At 44.7% G+C, this 19,266-nt stretch overlaps 1 protein-coding gene across 1 annotated transcript in view; it reads right to left on the bottom strand.

Moving 5' to 3' along the window:
- VSX2 (visual system homeobox 2) overlaps positions 1-16,615 on the bottom strand; it is a gene marked incomplete at its 5' end in the record, with an annotated part of 32,393 nt that extends 15,778 nt beyond the window's left edge. The window contains 3 exons of the mRNA XM_081864082.1: positions 10,021-10,144; positions 14,885-14,969; positions 16,135-16,615. Of these exons, the coding sequence (XP_081720208.1) occupies positions 10,021-10,144; positions 14,885-14,969; positions 16,135-16,615 (690 nt within the window). The remainder of the gene's footprint in view (positions 1-10,020; positions 10,145-14,884; positions 14,970-16,134) is intronic.
- Positions 16,616-19,266: the final 2,651 nt, after the last annotated feature.

Below are 19,266 nucleotides of genomic sequence, written 5' to 3' on the forward strand. Positions count from 1 at the left end.
AAGCAGAGCTGACCTCTGTAGAAGAAGGGACTTGATTAAGACTTCAGACCTGATACACCCTGGCATCTTCCACGTATGGACTAGTTGGAACTTGTACTGGAAACATGGTTGTTTTGATCTCCACAAACCCAGCACTCACTGCTTTCAGATGGCTAGTTGGTTGTTGGAAGGACACAGACAGATCCAATATGTGCTTGTCAACTTGCATGCACCACACCACATCACTAAACAGGCCCCTGAAGACAAGCCTTGGCATTCAACATCCCATCAGCAGCTAGCATGAGGACCGTTTTGTCAAGCCTCTAGGTTGGGCTGCACATGAAATTGCTGCGTGCCAGGACCAAAGGAACCACCTGCACTTCTTTGCAGCACATTCTGTGGCTGCACATCTCGATACAGTACTCACTCAGCCCACAGGACTCGGCACAACACAGGAGCAATACTGGAGCAGAGCATTCACAGGCGTCTCCAGTTCAAACACTGGATAGGCATAGCCTTTCAGCACATTACCTTTGGGAGAGTAGCAGGGGTGCTTGTTATCCTTACCAGGCCACTCCACTCCACTCTCACCGGCCAAGTGCACAGAAGGTGATGATCAGACCCTCCAAAGAGCACTTTGCAAGAGTACATTGGATTCTTGTAGGATCAGGGTGGGAGCTGCTCGCTCCTCGTGCAGGATGCCTTGTTCACCTCTGCTGTCTGCTCATGAAGCCTAGCTTCTCTTTCAGTATTGAACAGCAAGTCCTCTGTGGAGCCTAGCAGGTTCCAGGAAGGGTAAGTAGATGCCCTCTGCTTGGGCATGCTGGTTTTGGTGGCGATGACTGTAGCAAAAGTAGCTTGATCTTGATCTAGGTTGGATCCTGCTCCGTTGAAGGAATCCCTAGTAATGCCACCAGCAGGCAGGAATAGTAGAGGTGGGAAGACTTTAAATCAAACCTGAGCCAGAGCTGAATCCAGAGTCAGAGGGACTGCTGGAGCGATAATACACCAGGGAATGTCTTCTGTCCAGGTGGGAACTCCTCAGAGGGGGTTGGAAGCATGTTCAGAATAGGCTAGGCTGCAGCATCTGAAACTTAGGTGCTCCATGATCTGCCCTGCTCTGGCAGGTTGAGAGAGACTGCTTATATTGAGTCCATAGCTGTCAACGTTTCCTTTTTTTAAAGGAAAATTCCCTTATTCTGAATAGGATTCCTCACAAGAAAAGGGAAAAGTTGACAGCTATGATTGAGTCGCAGCATAAGGCCCTGCAAAGCTTCTAAATATGTTTCTTTGTGAATCCTGTGCTGGCTTTTTATTGTGGAACATAAATGTCAAAAATAGATTTTACACATGACAGGAAACTGTACGTGTTGAAGTTAATTTGAAGCGTAAGAGGCTGCAGCAGCCTGTTGCTCAACCTATCTGGAAGTAAGTTGCTTGAGATGACTCTGAGCACTTCCTTGCCCTCAATGCAAGACATGAAGAACTATTTTCTTCTGTCAGTTACGGGAAAAATATGAGCTCAGCTTGGACTTTTGTCTTCAGATAGGTAGGTGGTTCCTAAACCTTCCTATGAGCACAGACCTGAACTGGTTTAGAAATTTCCAGTTCTAAGTTTTGTTGCAGAAAGCTGCTATGCTCTTATAAACCAGGAACTATTTTATGGCTACCTATTCAAATGCAATGTCGAGATTATTGGAACTGTTTATGGTGGCATCACTTTCTATGACTCTATTAAAAGGGATATGAAGTTAAATGAGCACAGTAAAGGTGGCACACACCTTGCATACCTGATCACAAGATGGATAGCTGGCATTGCCCCTGCTGCCTGCCAGAAACTTGCAGAGGAATGCTACTACAAGGAAAGAGGATTGTTCTGCAATGTATGGGGACTTTTCTTGCCAGTGGCCTCGCTAATTGCTAAGCTATCTGATAACTTCTTTCTGAAAATACTTATTGATACCACTGCTGTAGGCTAGATACACCTAAATCTTCCCTGTTTAACTTCTAGCTGACATATCGCACAAACAGAATTGATCATATCAATGTGACACATATGTGAGGTCATCAGAATGTTTAAAAACAACAATATTCTAGGTTTTTCTGTAAAGCACAGTACTATGTATTGCTGCCTTCCTTTGCCATCATTTAAAAACCTGGTTGGGAAATAATGGTATTCATATTAGCCTTAGACCCAGGGCCAACAAGGGGGGGCTGGTACGAATTACTGGGCCCCAGCAGTCTGGAAGGGGGCCCCTGAGCCCGACTATCTGCATTTGTTTTTTGTAATTCTGAACAATATATATATGTATATATTTCATGTTCAATGCACCCACAAGTCTGAATAATGGCTTGCGAACTTGTGCCATGAATCAAGCATGCCTGACTCTATACAAACATTCACTTCTGCGCTTTGACAGTATGGCAATGCTGTCTCATCCTATTACGCGCGGTTGCATTTACATGTTTTCTTAAGAAGAAGAAGAAGAGAAGAGTTTGGATTTGATATCCTGCTTTAGCACTACCTGAAGGAGTCTCAAAGCGGCTAACATTCTCCTTTCCCTTCCTCCCCCACAACAAACACTCTGTGAGGTGAGTGGGGCTGAGAGACTTCAAAGAAGTGTGACTGGCCCAAGGTCACCCAGCAGCTGTAATCCGGTTCCCCAGATTACAAATCTACCACTCTTAACCACTACACCACACTGGCTCACATTTTACAAATGCAACAAAGCTGTTTTGTGATACGCATTGTGTTATGCTACACATGCAAGTTTAATGTTTAAAGTGTATGGTTAGTTCAGCAACGACTGTGTGGGTGCTTATATTATTGATATTAGTCATTACGATCTTAATAGTCTCAACGGGTACAAAAAATATCATATTTATTATTAACATAAAAACAAGATCACACATTTATTTTATATCCTGTGTACAGATTTTTAATCCATCTGCCCTTGCTGTTGTGGGGGGGGGTGGATATTTTTTACTGCGGCCCAAACTCACTCTCAGCAACCTTGCTCAGATCAATTAAGATTATCCAGAAGGGGGGGGGGGAGCCATTTATGGCTATAATGCCGGAAAATGTGTCTTTCTTCCTAACATGAAGGTGGACTTTTAATCCTTAACTGTTGAGCAAAATAGTAATAGTATTCAATGAGTAATAACATACAAACAAATAGATGAAAAGCAACAGATGCATGATGGAAAGGCTGCAAAACAGATAATTCTGAGTCCTCCCTGCACATGTACAGACATTTCCCCCAAAGCTAGTAGTCTCTGCTGTAGTAGTTGAAGGTAATTCTGTTTGCTGAAAAACTGTGGTCAAGAGAACCCAAATCTCTTCATTGGAGACTTAAAACTGGGGAAGTTGTGATAAGCCGGTATGACAAAATCTGTTATCTGTACAATCTGTGCTCAGTTCCTAGAGCAAACAGTTCTGGGAATGAGAGCTTTGAGTATGAAGCAAAAGGTATAATACTTTAGGTATGAAAATGGGAAAACAACTCTGGGCAACAGTGAGGAGTAGCCTACTCAGTTAGGCGGACTACAGTGATGTTGCTACCAAACCATCCAGACAGTACTGTGAATTTGAACCACTGGGGTAGAGCATGATGGAGACACTCACTAGTATCCTGAGATCTCAAACACCATTAGCGTGGGGAAACAGAAGCTGTTTCCTCAGTCCCTTCTCTCATATCATTGGAGGATAGTGGCAGATAGATTTCTCCACTTTCCGCTCCAAATAATTGAGGCTGCTAGCTTGGCAGCATGAAAAGGAGGCTTGACCAACTGATTACAGTGGTACCTCGGGTTACATACGCTTCAGGTTACATACGCTTCAGGTTACAGACTCCGCTAACCCAGAAATAGTGCTTCAGGTTAAGAACTTTGTTTCAGGATGAGAACAAAAATCGTGCTCTGGCGGCACAGCAGCAGCAGGAGGCCCCATTAGCTAAAGTGGTGCTTCAGGTTAAGAACAGTTTCAGGTTAAGAACGGACCTCCAGAATGAATTAAGTACTTAACCTGAGGTACCACTGTATTCAGAATTCTGGGAAAGCAAGAAACGGTTCCATGGCACAGTGCTGAGCTGGCCATTCTGTGACTTTTGCTAAGATGAGACCTAGCAGGACAAGACTGCATGATCCTATCAGTGATAGCGGACTGGGAAGCATGGCCATCACTCACAATGCCCAGACGCTCCTGCCGTGTTCACAAAGCAAAATCATTTTCACTGAGCTGAGTCCATCCAAAAACATGTGCAATAATTAAATTATCTTTTTTAAAAAAAAAAAAATCACTGCATCTTCTGCACATTCAGTATGCATTATCCAATCATGTGTACCAACTATTAAAATACACAGGATATCAAATACTTAATATCAAGTATGAAACAGTACCTTTATCAAGATGGAATAGAATGTCTGGAGACTCATGTGGCTCAAACACTACAAGTTTTAGGAGAGCTGCAAAGACTGTTTTATTTTGCCAGGTCTTGTGCCTGTTAGTTTTATTTAATTGCTTCTCACTGTTGTTGTTTTGTATTTTATTGGTTTTTAAATTGCAAACCACTTTGAAGGCTTTTTGGTGGGAAAACAAATATTAAATATTAATAAAAAGGAAATGCTGAAAGCAAAATGTGGGGTTTATATATTATATATTGAACTGCAAATAGCCATTGGATACCTGACAAAAGGATTCACAAGAACATATTTGCATGGAAATGGAGCAGCCATCAACTGCTTTATTTAATATATGGAGAATGCACACTATGATCACATGGAATAGGTATCATGAGAAGTATCATAAGAGGAGAGACTCTTTCTGTGCTGTACAACCATATGCTAGATAACATCTAAGGAACATGGCACTATGTCTGCATTTCCTGGAATCATCCTCCCTTCTGCCACATTGGGCATCTTCCTACTTACGTCCTTTACACCTATTTTATAAACCTTATGTTATCAACCATTTGTTCAGTGCCTTTACAATACAGCCAGTGTAATTCACTGAGAGAATTCAGTTCATTTAAGAACTCGCTGTTAAGAGTTGCATTTCTTTCCTCTCCTAACTCTCACTTTCATTCTGTTTTTCCTGCTTCAATTCTTTCCCCACTTCTACCTATATTTTTTTTCCTGTTCATATCCTGAGAAGCAATGAAATAATTAACATTCACAAGAAAGTACCATGATCGGATGTTAGACATCCGTGTTACAATAATAGAACAGGGGAGATAACTATAATTTTGCTTGGAAATGTTTTCAAAGTGTCTCCGGCCAACATCACTTTATAGCTCTACATTCAAATTTTTGACCAGGATCATTAAAGAGGATATAGCTAATGAAGACTTAATGTCTTGAGAATTTACTTTCATCCCTTCCTCTGATGTGGTCTAAGGTGAGATCTAGGGAAGCAAAATGCTTCTGACAAATAGGAGATTGCTCTGTTTTCTCCTCATCATCAGTCAGTGATAGAGTATCACAAAGCCCTGGGTTGCAAGAGATGGTGAAAGGGTCAGCATCCTCTCTTGCCAATCAAGAGACTCACATTAATTGAACTGAAGGTGAAATGATGGGAAAGATGCTTGCATCTCCTTTGCCAATGTCCACCCACCCCGGTCTTCCAGAATCCTTAATTTATTCTTTTCCCCACTCTAAGGAGAATTAATGAGGCTTGATTTACAATTAATTCCCTGAACTGATTCTCAGTGTAAAACAAACTTATTTGGAAGTGACATAAACTGCAGACATAAACAACCAACCACTCTCAAACTTGCCATTTTTTGGTGGGGCGGGTGTGTGTGACAGAATGCATGAAGTTGAAACAGAAAATTAAATTTGAATACAGCATCATATATTTCACAATGCATTCCTTCTCATTGGATAAGCCATTACAACATTGATTGTGTCTTTTCAGTCTCCTTTTCTTTGGCTCATTCCCTGGACCCTGACCATGCTATAAAAGGCACTGGGTGTATTAGTTTCATGTGTGTGAATCTCGGATAATACATTCCAACCATAGCTTCTGACTTTTAAAAGTTCCATAGCCACAAAGTTTCTCTCCTTCACACCTCTGCAATATGAGGATACCACGTGTTGGCTTTTCTTCCATGGTGGGTACCATTGTCTCCTATGCAACGGTCATGAGGTAAGTACAGTACTCAGGGTTCAGAAAGGGGGCTCCCTGTTGGCCACAACACTAAGTTCTGGCACACGGGCACCAACACAGCTGCATTGCTTGGAGTATTCTGTTGACTATCTGTGTGAGAGCATTGTTCCCACAGTGCAGCCGTAAAGGACCACAATGCTGGGCAGGACCACATGAACAGTCCACCCCGCAGGAGCTGCATGAACTGCTCTGAGCTCTATGGAGCAGAAGCAGCGGGAAATGTAGCACAATAATGCGTTGCGATTAAAATGATGCCTATTCGCATACTTTTGCTTAAGCTTGCGTGCATTTGTCTGGTCGCCCAGTTAAACTGGAATCTCCTGCCCCCAATATGATACCTGCTGTTATCCTAGAACCTACCTTTCTTCTCAGATTCCTTGCTAACTCAGTGGTATAGCACCTGCTACAGATGCACACACAAGTTCAACACCAAGGCATCTCCAGGTAGAAATGGTGAAGTCCCCGCATGAAATTCTGAAGAGGTGCTCCCAGTCACTGTAGACCAAGGAAAGAGAACTAGTGGTCCCTTGTTGGGCTACCATTCCCATCATCTCTGACCCTTGGTCATGCTGGCTGAGGCTGATGGGAGTTGGAGTCCAACTATGTCAAGAGGGATAGAAAGGCACCATCTCTGGCACTGTGCTCAATGGACCAGTGGTCGGACTCAGTATAAGATGGATGCCTAATTCGGGCTGCCATGCTATTTTGTGCATGAGCACATGTGGTGGTCATGCTTGTGTGCAGGCAGCAAAAACGTCTTTGCAAAAGTAATAAAATTCAATTAATACTTTTTTAAAAGCTTACAAAATGGTATGGCCAATAGTAAGGGGCGGGAGTGATGGCCAGTACAGGCCACCTGCAATTACATGGAAGCACTAGTCAATGGGCCCCTATGATATTCCTATAACCACAGTCTCAGAGGTATATATCTGTCTATATCTCTAGCTTATTTGATTGTTTTACTATCTCAACTTACATTCCAGCCATACAACACCCAAAGCAGCTAACATCAACCATAGTACTGCAATGTTTAAAAGAAAGTATTATATAAAACTCAGTAAGTCAGTTGAAATATTATTTAGCATTTATATATCAATAAGTCAATTAAAATAGTATTTAGCATTTTCAGTTTCCAAACTGACCCACCCTCATTAAAAAGATCTTCACCTGTCATCTCAAGCCTAAGGAAAGTTGGGCATAGACAGGTTTCCCAATGGAGGAGAGGGTGCCACCACCAAGAAGGCCTGACCCTGTTTCCCGGGCAGCCTGTTGTCTTTTGATCAGCAAGTAGGGGTGCATGTCACCCCATGTGGATGTCAAACCAGTATACATAAAGAACACTGGAAGTGCTAGCTGGGTAAAATGTGCTTTCCCCAGCAACACAATTTTCCCATTTTAAAGCTAGGAACAAGCAGTTTCTCCCCAGTAACTGTGCTAGGTGAAAGAACAACAAATGAATAACTGCAAGGCACTCTTAGCACTAAGTAAAACGTGCAGTGGAAAGGCTCTTGGAAATGTGGCTGTGCGTGCAGAATTTTTCACGTGGTCTTCTGGGTCACAGTCACAGGTTAGCAATTAAGGGAGGGGACGACAAAAAGTTTTAGAAATTTAAGCAATATCCCTGAGTAAAGGAAGTGCACAAGGCACAATGTGATCTCTGATATAAGCCAATATTAGTTGAATGTCGCCTATGACCCTCAAGGACAGGAGTCTCCAGTCCCATTTGAAGCCACGAGAGGAACCAACCTGGCACACTGCAATCATACACACTTTATGTCTTGTTACCACAAAGATTGACAAATTGGAAAGAGTTCAGCAGAGAGCAACCAAATGATTAAGGAGCTGGAGAGAAGGTGATTTATGGTGCATAATTTAAGTAAACAGTTTTATAGTGTCGACGGGGAGGGGGTGCTATGGGAAGGTGAAAGCCCAAGGGATGTTGGGGGGGGGAGGATTAGGAGAAGAGTATGCAAATATCCGAAGCAAGGAAACCCAATGAAGTCGCAATTAATGTGACAAAATATTAAAAGATGGTAGGTAAGGGCTGATGCTGTGCTAGTATCCAAGGGGGGGGGGACGACTCATGAAATAATGAGTGGTTTCCAGCAGGAACTCTCAACAGGATTCTGCCAGCTTTGGCTCAGATTATTAACCCGCACCATGTTTTATGAATGCCATATTAGTTCATAATTTCCTGATGCTGTCACCACTCATTTGCAAGCGAACAAGTGAGAAGCGGCCAAAGTTCAGTAGTGGCACACATGCATTGCACACAGGTCACGGTCTCAGTCACTTGCATTTCCAGTTAAAAAGCAGATCAGGTAGCAGGTAACAGGAAAAGGCTTCTACCTGAGACAGGCAGACAACACTAGGCTAGATGGACAAACTGCCTGGCCTGCTATAAGGCAGTTTCCTATGTTTCAGCGCTATTGATGCTTGAGTCCTCTGATCTGCGGTAAGACATGAAGTGCTGTATACTGTCATTGGTACAACCGTATCCTGTACCAGGGAAGTAGCACAGATGCATTCTGTTTTGCTGCCTACATCAGTCGCAACCTCACCGAAAGCCCTTCCACCATATCTCTAGCATAGAGCAGTGTACCCATGAAAGGTGACTGAGCAACTGAAATGCTTTTTAGCTTGCAGCAAACATTAGCTGCCCCACTCTTGCCATGTAAGAGTTGTGCGTCACAAGACATCTCAGTGCAGGGCCACTCTGCCACACACCACACTGTACTGGCATAACACCCAGGATCAGCTGAGGCAGTCAGCAGCACAGCACAGGTCATGACTTTGCAATGATTTGCCAGCAGAGGGGCTCATATAGGATTAAGCTTTAAGGCTGCAATTTTTAGAAGGGTAGGTCCACAGTTAAGCACTAGCAGAATGCACAACTTAAAGAAATCAGTACAATCAGGCAATAGATTTGTTAGCAGAAACAAACAAACAAACAAAACCCCATGCCAAAACAGATAGTGGGCAGTTCTCACAGTGTTACAAATTTTAGCTTCCTTAAGGCTACTGCGGTTGGCAGTCACTAATAGTGACTTTTGCTAATAAGCCATTATTTGGTTCAGCTTTAGGGAGCAATCCTCAGCCTTAGGACACAATCTACACACCATTACAGTGAATAACAAAACACTTCTTGATTTTATTAGAAATGAATCTAACTCATAAAATTATTTTCCAAATAATAAATACGTGGCATGTTCAGTTCAGGTCCAGTTTTCTGTTAGATGGTAAATTTATGTTGGGCTTTGTTATATTAAGATTGTTTCTTAATATACAAAACAGAGACTTTCTACTTTAAAAAAGAATGTCGGGAAAAGAGTTCTACCCTAGCCTTCTCCACAACAGTGCATTTTTTTTAAAAAATCTACGGGAATTTTATTTTATTGTATGGAGAAGCATTCACTCACGTGAACTTCCACTTACCAGGTTTCCAGCAATCCTTTGCTTGGGACACAATTGTGCTTGGGTTCCTTTTTTTAACCATTTCCTTCCTCACAGATAGATCCTGAGCCCTCATAGATCCTGAGTACTCATGCCACTTCAACAAGGATACTTTTAGCCTTCTTCCCACACTACACTTCCCTTCTCAGGATTTTTCTAGCTTACATGTCTCCCTGTATAATACATCTTACTATAAACTCGGGAGCAAACAATGCAACCTGAGACACACAAAAACCATACCAACTGAGGGTTATTTTCTCATGCACAGTTGATAATTAGCTCTTGAGGATCTGGGTTGCAAGAAAACTGTTTAGGGTTGACACTCTATTTCTGTCTAAAAAGATACATTGTCCTTTCTGAAGAAACTAAAGAACATGAAAAGGAAAATTAGTATCATGGGGGTCTCATAGCAGTACAATTACCTGTATCCTGTCTTCAGGAAGTTCTGTTTTCATTGCCAGCATCTCCCTCGCATAGACATCAGGATAATGGGCCTCATTGAATGCTTTTTCCAGTTCCTCCAGTTGATAGGATGTGAAAATTGTCCTGAAGGAAACAAAACTAACTGATGAAAAAGTAAAAATGAAACTAAATCTAACCTAAACGGGTGAAGGACCAAAGGGAAAGCTTAGAGAGTGGGTAAAATATATTTGATTATTGATTTATTGCATTTACATCCCATCTTGTTCCTCCAACTAGCTCAAGGTGGCAAACTTGGTTCTCCCTCTCCCACAACAACTCTGGGACCATGTACCCAGTGAGCTACATGGTCATAGAATAATAGAATCATAGAGTTGGAAGAGACCACAAGGGCCATCGAGTCCAACCCCCTGCCAAGAGGAAACACCATCAGAGCACTCCTGACATATGGTTGTCAAGCCTCTGCAAGTCAAGTCAAGTCGGGTCTTAAACCTTGGTTCCCCAGGTTGGGTCCCAACACTCTAACTACTACACCATGTTGCCTCCTATATGTATCTACAGATGGATAGCCAAAAGCCATAGGAAGTAAAGGTACATAGAGAGAGAGAGAAAGTTCACCATAGTTATGATAAGCAAAGGTAAGCACTTTGCTGTCGAATCCTACCCACATTTTGTCTGCTGCATCCCTCTTCACTCAGTGGGGTACTCTCAAGTAAGTGTGCATAAAATGGCTAGCTTCAAGTCCAATTTATTGAAATGGAAGAATTAACTATGTCTCCAAAGCCCTCCAGCTGAATTGAAAGCGAAGGCCTATCCATAAAGTATATTAACAAATCAAAGTGGGAGACAAAAGCAAATCTCTCAACACATGGAGAATGGGGCTATTATTCAGAAGGAGGCAAAGGGTGAGGGTACTTAAACAAAAATAAGTGTGGCACTTGATTTTTTTTTAAAAAAAAACTTTGATACGGTAAATGGGTAGTCTTAGATTCCTGCTTCTGTTCATTGTCAAGAAAGACATCACAAAAACAAACCCATCTGTAGCAGAAGCTACTCAAAAGATTTAAATTAGGGGAAAGCACCACCTCATAGAAAGTCACAGGAGGGGGGGACAAGAAGTAGCACCCCCCAAACACCAGCTCAGCTTCTACAGCCAAAAAATGTGGAGTCCCTATAAATTTATTTTTCATATCAGTATCCCCACCAATAATTCAGAGTGGCATACATGATTATCATCTATACCATCCCACTGTATATATGCTATGGTTTTTTATTATTATTGTAAATAGAATGCTATTGCAGATAGAATCAGTCTTTGCTTCTCTGGGTTGTGAGCCTAACCACCCTCACTAGGATGTAAGCTCATTTGCAGTCAATGGCGCTTGCTATCAAATAAATGTGTTTTAGACTGGATTCAGTTTCTCACATATATATCTTAACTATAGAGCGTCGAAATATATGTACATCTCTATTGGTAATCACACATGTTAAGAATTAAACTACTTGTTGTTAGGTTCTTCAGACTATCATTTTGCCTTTCTTTTTTTAAATAAAAATAAAGGTAATCTTTTGCTATATGTTAGCAAAATAACAATAAGGATGCTGGCTTGCTGATTTGGTTAGTTGCTATTACAATAACAACTTAACTGATAAGAGTTATGGATCTTAAAAAAAAAATTACTTCCATATTATTATTAGCAGTACTTCTGTGAAATGTAACACTAAAGCAGAACCCTAACAAAATCTGGCAAATTCACTACATTCAAACCCAACAGTGTGAATCCAGATGGTGACTCTTAATTCTGTAAGATGTAGTTTTCAGTGTCAGAAGACATGCTTTAAGTTGAAAAGACTTTGCTTTGCTTGTCAATACCTATAGGGAGTGGCTTCATGTGGAAGGTTGGATTTTCTGGCAAAATGCAAGTTTTAAAGAATAAAAACCATTATTTGCTTTTCTTTATTTCTTTTTTGCAATGCAGCATTCATATCAGCATTTTCAGGTGCAAATATTATTTCAACACCAGTGCACAGCATGCTATGTTTGGCATTTAAATTGATGGGTAAGAACACCGTCCCCTCTTTTATAATGTTGAAAGTGCCCAGCCTTTCTCACATCTGCCAGTCTTCCTTTTTTTAATAAATGACCTGAGCACCATATAGATTCCCTAACACTTTACAACCTAAGTAAGTACCACCAGTGCCGTCAGCAGTTCAGCTGTGCTGTGCTGTGCTGTGAACAGCATAGTAAGTAGGACTTCCACCTCTTCAAAACAACGAATTTCATACCAAGGACACACTTCTCCCACGTTTATCTATTCCAAAGTCCTCCTCACAGACAGGCACACTCCCAAAACGATTGTCTGGGACTGGAAACAAACGGAAGCACAACTGGAGTTGAAGAAAGATGCCTGCAGAGCAGACAGGTTCCTTTCATGCTCCTGTTGTGTCGCAAATCTGAATGAGCATTAGGCTATCCGCACCAATTTCTGATGCCTGGTAGCCCTCTGGTTCTGTGATTAATCTACCAAGGAAGCAGTCTGCATTACAATATTGTAGTTCATCTCTCTCTCTCTCTCTCTCTGTGTGTGTGTGTGTGTGTCTGTACACACGGATGCAAGCAAGCCAAAAGAAATATGAAATAAACACCTGCATCCCTGAAGAAATATAGCATCCAGAGGAGAAAGAAATCCAAGTCACTTAGTAAAAATAAAAGAAAATGTAGTCTTCGGATTTCCAATGCTCTCAAATCACCTCCAAGCATTTTAAATCTAATGCACTGTATCGGATCAGTAACGGTGTTAACAAAAAGACCTTGTTAACACAAAGGACATATTCTACGATCAAGCGTTTGTATTAGTTCTTTAACTGGTAGAGTTTGGGGTGTCTCCCCCCCCCAAACGGAATCACAGCCAATGCGAATACAGCAAACTCGTTTAACCATTCGATATCCTTCTCTCGAGGCAATTTGAAGACTATTTCTTTGGGGAAATTGCTGGGGGGGGGAGGGGGGAGACAACACAACTCTCCCACTTTTCTTGCAGGATAGTTTTCCTGTCAAAAATAAATGGCAGAATGCGTCTTTCTGAAATGCATACTTAAATTTCGTTTTTTTCAAAAGTCACCTTAGTCCACTTTGTACCAACAAACCTCAGTAACAGAGACATTTCTAGTGTCTCTCCGTTTTGCAACTACTTGTTGGAGAAGTATTTAATTATAGGTGAATTAATTGTTGTTGTTTTTTTAAAAAAACCAAATATACTGGACAAGGTAAATACTGTACACCTATTGGAAGAAGAAAAAGCCACTCCTGAAATCACTAAGAAATTCAACGCTTGATTCCAGCTCTTTTCTGGATCCAGAAAGGAATCGTGCTTCGATTTTAACCTGGATCTAAACGGCGAACCAACCCACTCCCTTGCATCAGTCCAGTTCATCTGGGAAGTTCTTGTACCCGATCTGCTTTGACCTCATCAGTCAAACGGAAGCATCCGCTTTGCCACGGCAATTGCACTGCTTAAAGAAATATTGAACCCTTAATTTGCCCTTTTCGTCATTCTAGCCAACCTTTCACGGGAAAGTTCTCGTAATCCACAGACACTCCGCCGCTTAGCAAAATTGATCTAATTATTTTCCCAAACCGGGTCCGAACAGATGCATTGCTGTCCCATTGTCCTGAATTTCAGGAATAACAGGATTGCCACTGGCTCGCTTGGGAATATTTTCCTGGCCACCCCTGCAGTTCTACCAGAGACGAACGCAGCTACTTCTGGAAAGAGGACCGCGTCCCCCTTTCCTGGGGGCAAAATGACAAGTTGCCCCTCTTGAGACTGTGACAGATCTGGGAAGGGAGGGTAGACTTCCACAAAAGACCTCTTCACTTTCCTTTCCTCTCTCCCACATCTCCTGTTTGCAAACTGTCCTGTCAGCTTGCGGAACATTTCGAATACTTTATTGCTAGTCACGGAAATTGCAGCAGCATTCTTTGCTGAGGGAGGAGGAATATAAATTCATCGCACAAACCACCCTTGATCTCCCGTGTTGTTGTTGTTGTTTTCCTGAGCAGATGCCAGCCATATCATTTTATAGGATGCATTTCATAATAACATCTCTCTCTCTCTCTCTCTCTCTCTCACACACACACACACACACACACACACACAACCACCAGGAGATTCCGGTTGGGTCAAAGCACTGCTTTTTAAAGGGTCCCAACACATGCAAAAAAAAAAAATATCCCTAATTTATTTCGTTTTTTAAAAGAGAGAAAGAAACAGCCCAAGAGATCCCTGGAGAATGAGGAATGCAGAGAGAGGTCTCCGAGGACAGCTTCACCACCCCACCCCGTTGCTGCGTCTTTTATGACAATGGACCACTAGGCAAGGAAGACGGATTACAACAATGGGGCGAAGGAGAACTGCGGCTCACGGGGAGAAGGGAAAGTGCCACCGTGCAGCCGGTCGGATCAGCCAGGGCGACCCCCCCTGGTCTCTCTTGGGTCGGAGGTTTCAAGACAAAACAGCACCCAAAGGCAGAACAAATGCCTTGAGAAGCGCGGCCTCCTCCCTGAGCTGCGCCTCGGGTCCATCCGAGGAGATGCTGGTGGAGGAGACAGAGGACTCCGTTGGGATGGAGGACCCAGAGAAGGGCGCAACTCTCCTTGGCGCATCTCTGCAGCTCCCTTCTCTGTCGTCGTCCCCCCAGCCCCATACCCACCCGCGTGCACAAGGCGATGGGGGGCTCGATCCTGACACCCTGGATCCTGAGGCCCAAAGGTAGAGACTGGGAGGGCAGGCCAGGCAATTGTGGTGGGGGTGGGGAGATCCTCCCTCTCCGCCTCGCCGGGCTCCCGAGCAGCGTCCGCCTTACCTGTGCCGCCTCTTCTTCCGCTTCTTGCTCTGGCTTAACGAGGATTTGGACATCTTTCTGTCGCTGGACGAAACATCCTCGGAATCTGGGGACACAGAAAGGCGGCAGCGATGGGGACCAGAGCTCCTGGAGGGTGTGGGTGTGTTCGGGTGAGTCTCCCCTCCCGGCTCCCCGAGACGCTCCGGGGTGCGAGGCGAGGGAGTCTCGCACTCAGACCTCGCTTCGGATTTCCCCGGATCGGGGGATCGGGGCGCTGGTCTCGTGCGATCGACTCAGGTTTCGTTCCCTGGCCGGGTTCCCCCTTTGCATCCCGAGGACGCCTCGCTCTCTGCGCGCTCTTGGCTCCTCTTTTCTCCCTTCCAAACTCGAAGGCCAGTTTCGTTTCCAAGCCTTACGCGACATTTCTCCCCCTTCGAAATGTCAATTTTTTAAAAAAGAAAAAAAAGTATTTATGAATTTAAAAAGTCGATGGCGCATCGCCCCAAAGCTTGCAATTTGGGGGATCCTACTAAATCTTATCGCTCCTATATTTAAAAGACAGGGCAAGGAAAAAATGGACTTTGAACCAGAGGAGCTGGAACACAAGGAAGGGTATTTATATATTAGAAACTCTACAATAACAACTTTTGCTGTTTCTCCTAATTTTTACCCGTTTAAAATTATTCTGCATTATTATTACTATTATTCGTTTGGAAACCGGCCATTGCTTTTCCTATTATTTCCTTTTATTCCCTTGGCACTTATGGTAACAAATCGGGACCTTGGGCCCCGACCGCGCTACCTTCAACAGCGCCGGTCCCCGCGTTTGGATCTCATCCCTTCAAAAGGATGGAAACCAGCGGCCGGTCCTGTGTTCGAAAGTCGCCCCCTCTCCCTGCCTCCGGAGGCCCCCGCCCCCTTCTCCTTGGCCCCCGTCGATTATCTTTCGTTATGCTTTTATAATGGCCGCAGCCTGGGGAAGGAGCTGATGGACCACTTTCTCAAAAAGCCGCGATCTGGAAGAAGCGGAGATCGCTGGCGATGGGAAGGCAAGAAGAGCCTGTGTTGGCCCGAAGGGGGGACGGGGGGGACGGACCACCCCTTCAGACCTGGGAGTCTCCCTGCTGGGTCAGCTGTGTGGGGCTGCCCAGCCTGCAGGGCTCCCACACGGGGTTGCAGCCGCGGCCTCCGGCTTTCCTGAGGCTGGATCTCTCTCTCTCTCTCTCTCCCGGCTGCCCTCTTCCTCGCCCGCCCCCCGGCTCTGCCTCTACCTGAGCTGGCCGTCTGGCTGGTGTCGAGCTGCGCGGGGCCTCGGCCCAGCGGCTGCAGGTGGACGCCGGGCGGGTCGGCCAGCACCTCCAGGAAGGTGGGCTGCGCGTAGAAGCCGGGCAGGCTGCCGGCGCCGAGCAAGCCCATGCCCATGCCGCCCACCCCGGCGGGGCTGAGCACGGAGCGGGCCGCCAGCAGGTGGCCGGCGGGCAACGAGTCCAGGGCCGCGCGAGGGTGCGAAGGCGGCTCCTTGTTCAAGCCCAGGATCTCCTGGATGCCGAAGCCGGTGCAGCGAGGCGCCGCGGGGCCCGAGACGGGCTTGGCCCCCGCGGCTACGGAGCCCACCGGGGCCCCTGCCGCCCCTGGGGGGCCCGAGGCTGTGGGCGGCGGCGGCGGAGGAGGAGGAGCAGGCGGCGCGCCGTCGGGGGCTTTGAGTTTGGCGGGCAGGCTGTGGGCGAGCGCGTCGCCCGCTTTGCCCGTCATGCTGCGACTGGTCCCTGGTGCCCGCTCCGGGGAATGCTCGGGAGCCCCCGCCTCAGGCCCCTTTTATACGCCCAGCCTGGAGCCCGAGCGGGGTCAGAGCCCAGCAGCCAATCACAGGGACCAGCCGCGATTAGGAATTCCAAAAAGCCAAATATGGGGGGGGGGCGGGGGAGGTGAGGAGACAGAGAGGAGGAGGAGGAGGAGGGGGAAGACCCGTCGCTGGGGGGGGGGTGGAGAGAGAGGGCGGCCTGGGGCGCACGGGCAGCTGCGCGCAGAGCTAGAGCCTAAGCGGCAGGTAAGACGCCCGCACGGCTGCCAGCAACGGAGGGCAGTTTGTTGGGTGTCGCTCTGGAGGGGTCAGAAGGGGCAACTCGCCGCGGCCGCTTGAAGAAGCTCTGGATGTGACAGGTGGGTGGGAGACCCCGCAGCACCCAAGAGGCGACTCTGAGGCAGAGCGGAAAGGGGTTTGGCTGCCCTGGCCAAGAGCAGGGCCCTTGCGCGCGCGCCCAGGGTGAGAGGAGAAAGGGCGGGAAGGAGGGAGTCCCGCGTAGTGCTGACAGGAGGGCGGGCGGGCGGGCGAGCGCTGCAGGGGCATTTTCCTGGAACATGGTCAGCAGGCTCCGAAGGCTGCAGCCCTCGCGTGAGAAGTGGGGTGGAGGCCGCGGGGAGCGGAGGAGAAGGGAAGGCGCAACGAGAGGAGCCGACGCCTGGGAAGCGTTTCGTTGCCTTGGTTTGACCGCGCGAATAGAGGCGAGGCGAGCGCGGCGCGTCTTATACAAGTCACGGCGACAGTTCCCTCGCCCAGTTCACCAATGAAATCATCCCAGTTCCTGAGAGGGTTATTCAAATCCGAATTCACCCCTCTTCTTCTTCTCTTTTTTTTTTAAAAAAGAACGAATCGCCGCGTAGGCAGGCAGGTGGGCTGATCCGAGACTTTGCAGTTTGTTGCACAAACTTTGGCAGCAACGGGTTCCTTTTCCCAGTGATCAGTTTCGCAATTTGGATTTGGAGAAAACAACTGGGAAAAGATATCGAAATGTGGAAAGAATGATTTCCATATCGAAATATGGAAATAATCTTGTGGTGTGTTTAATTATACGTTGAATAGTGGCAGATAATAATAAATAATAATAAAAACAGTTTGGAAATTCGTTCACAGGAATCACTGCAGCAAACCGGATTTGTGGTGGCATGGAAAATGTGCATACTTCGCGCTGTTTTCAATAGGTGCTACAACTATAATGTAAGATGAAATATACAGGTGCCATTTTGAATGACTGCGAATGAGAAGTCAATGTGGAACAGAGGGCGAAAGCAATTCAGTACTAGCGCCCATCTAAAAAATAAGGGCTGCTTCTTGTCTTGCAGTAATTAGCCTTCCATAATGCAAATTTAATGCTATCCTTTTAATACTAACATTGTTGAAGGTGGATTCTTGGAAGCAAAACGAATAACCTAAGTTGAAAGAAATCATATGAACCAAACTAAAAGCAAACTATAGTTTACTTTTATGGACTATAGATCAAAGGTCTCCATTCAACTTTTGAAGTAAAAGCTTTGTACATTCAAAATTGATTTCACCCAGAAAATTTTACTAAATCATTGTTTAGCAAAAAGGTAAGGTTTTCAACTGACATTTTAAATTTTTGCACCTGTTTCCAAGGATGTGATATTTTGTATTGTGAAAATTAAAGTTCATGTCCTGTGCTGAATCAAATCTTATTTAGAATTGCATACAGTTTTTAAAATAACTGACATATACTTCTTTTAAAAAATAAATTTATATTGCTATCCATTCATTTTATATTAGTGGAGGAGGTGAAAGTGAGTCACAGTAAAATATCCAATTTTCTAATTGGTTGTGTGTTCAAATATTCAGCCAAGTAAATTAATAATAAGACTTGATTTGGAAACACAAACACATCTTGTTTGTTTCTGACCTAAAAGTAAAGTTTAGTTGAAAGTTATCCATGAGCACAGGAGATAATCAGATTTGAACTGAAATTATATAGTCTAACACCTCACCCATTCTTCAGATATAGTAAACCCCTACATATGGTAAAGGAAAGAATCTTCAGGGGACAGGGGACATTGCAGAATATAAAGGATCTTTTTGTTTTCTAGCTTCTCTGATGAAGCTCCTGATTTTCTGGTATATCCAGCTGCTGCCTTTTGTTTTATGCTTAAATTATATAAACTGCTCAGGAAATGAGTTTTGTTTTTTTGTTTTGTTTACATTTTCCAAAGTTTTCCTCAAAACAACTTCATGCAACACAACATTCCTGTGTTGATAGAATCTTTGTGTAGAATCTTTGGCGATCACTCATAGCCCAGTAAGATTGTCTTCCATAACCATGGCCTTAACAGTGAGTCTTTAAGTAACTGTGGAGGCCAATTCTGGATCCACACGTCCTTCCACAGTGGGGACATAGGTTTCTAGGCTGGAGCTGAACATGGTGAAGGTTTGCCAGATGTGCCTTCCTCTTAGCACGTTTCTCCTTTTTGTCCTGAGTTAGAGTGTCTTCAAAGTCCGTAACACCTTTGGTAAAGGCTGTTCTCCAATTGAAGTGCTCGCAGGCCAGTGTTTCCCAGTTGTTGGTGTTTATACTACATTTTTTTAGATTTGCCTTGAGTCTTTAAACCTCTTTTGT

The sequence above is a fragment of the Podarcis erhardii genome (assembly GCF_964252035.2).
Source record: "Podarcis erhardii genome assembly, chromosome: 1".
Classification (NCBI taxonomy): domain Eukaryota; kingdom Metazoa; phylum Chordata; class Lepidosauria; order Squamata; family Lacertidae; genus Podarcis; species Podarcis erhardii.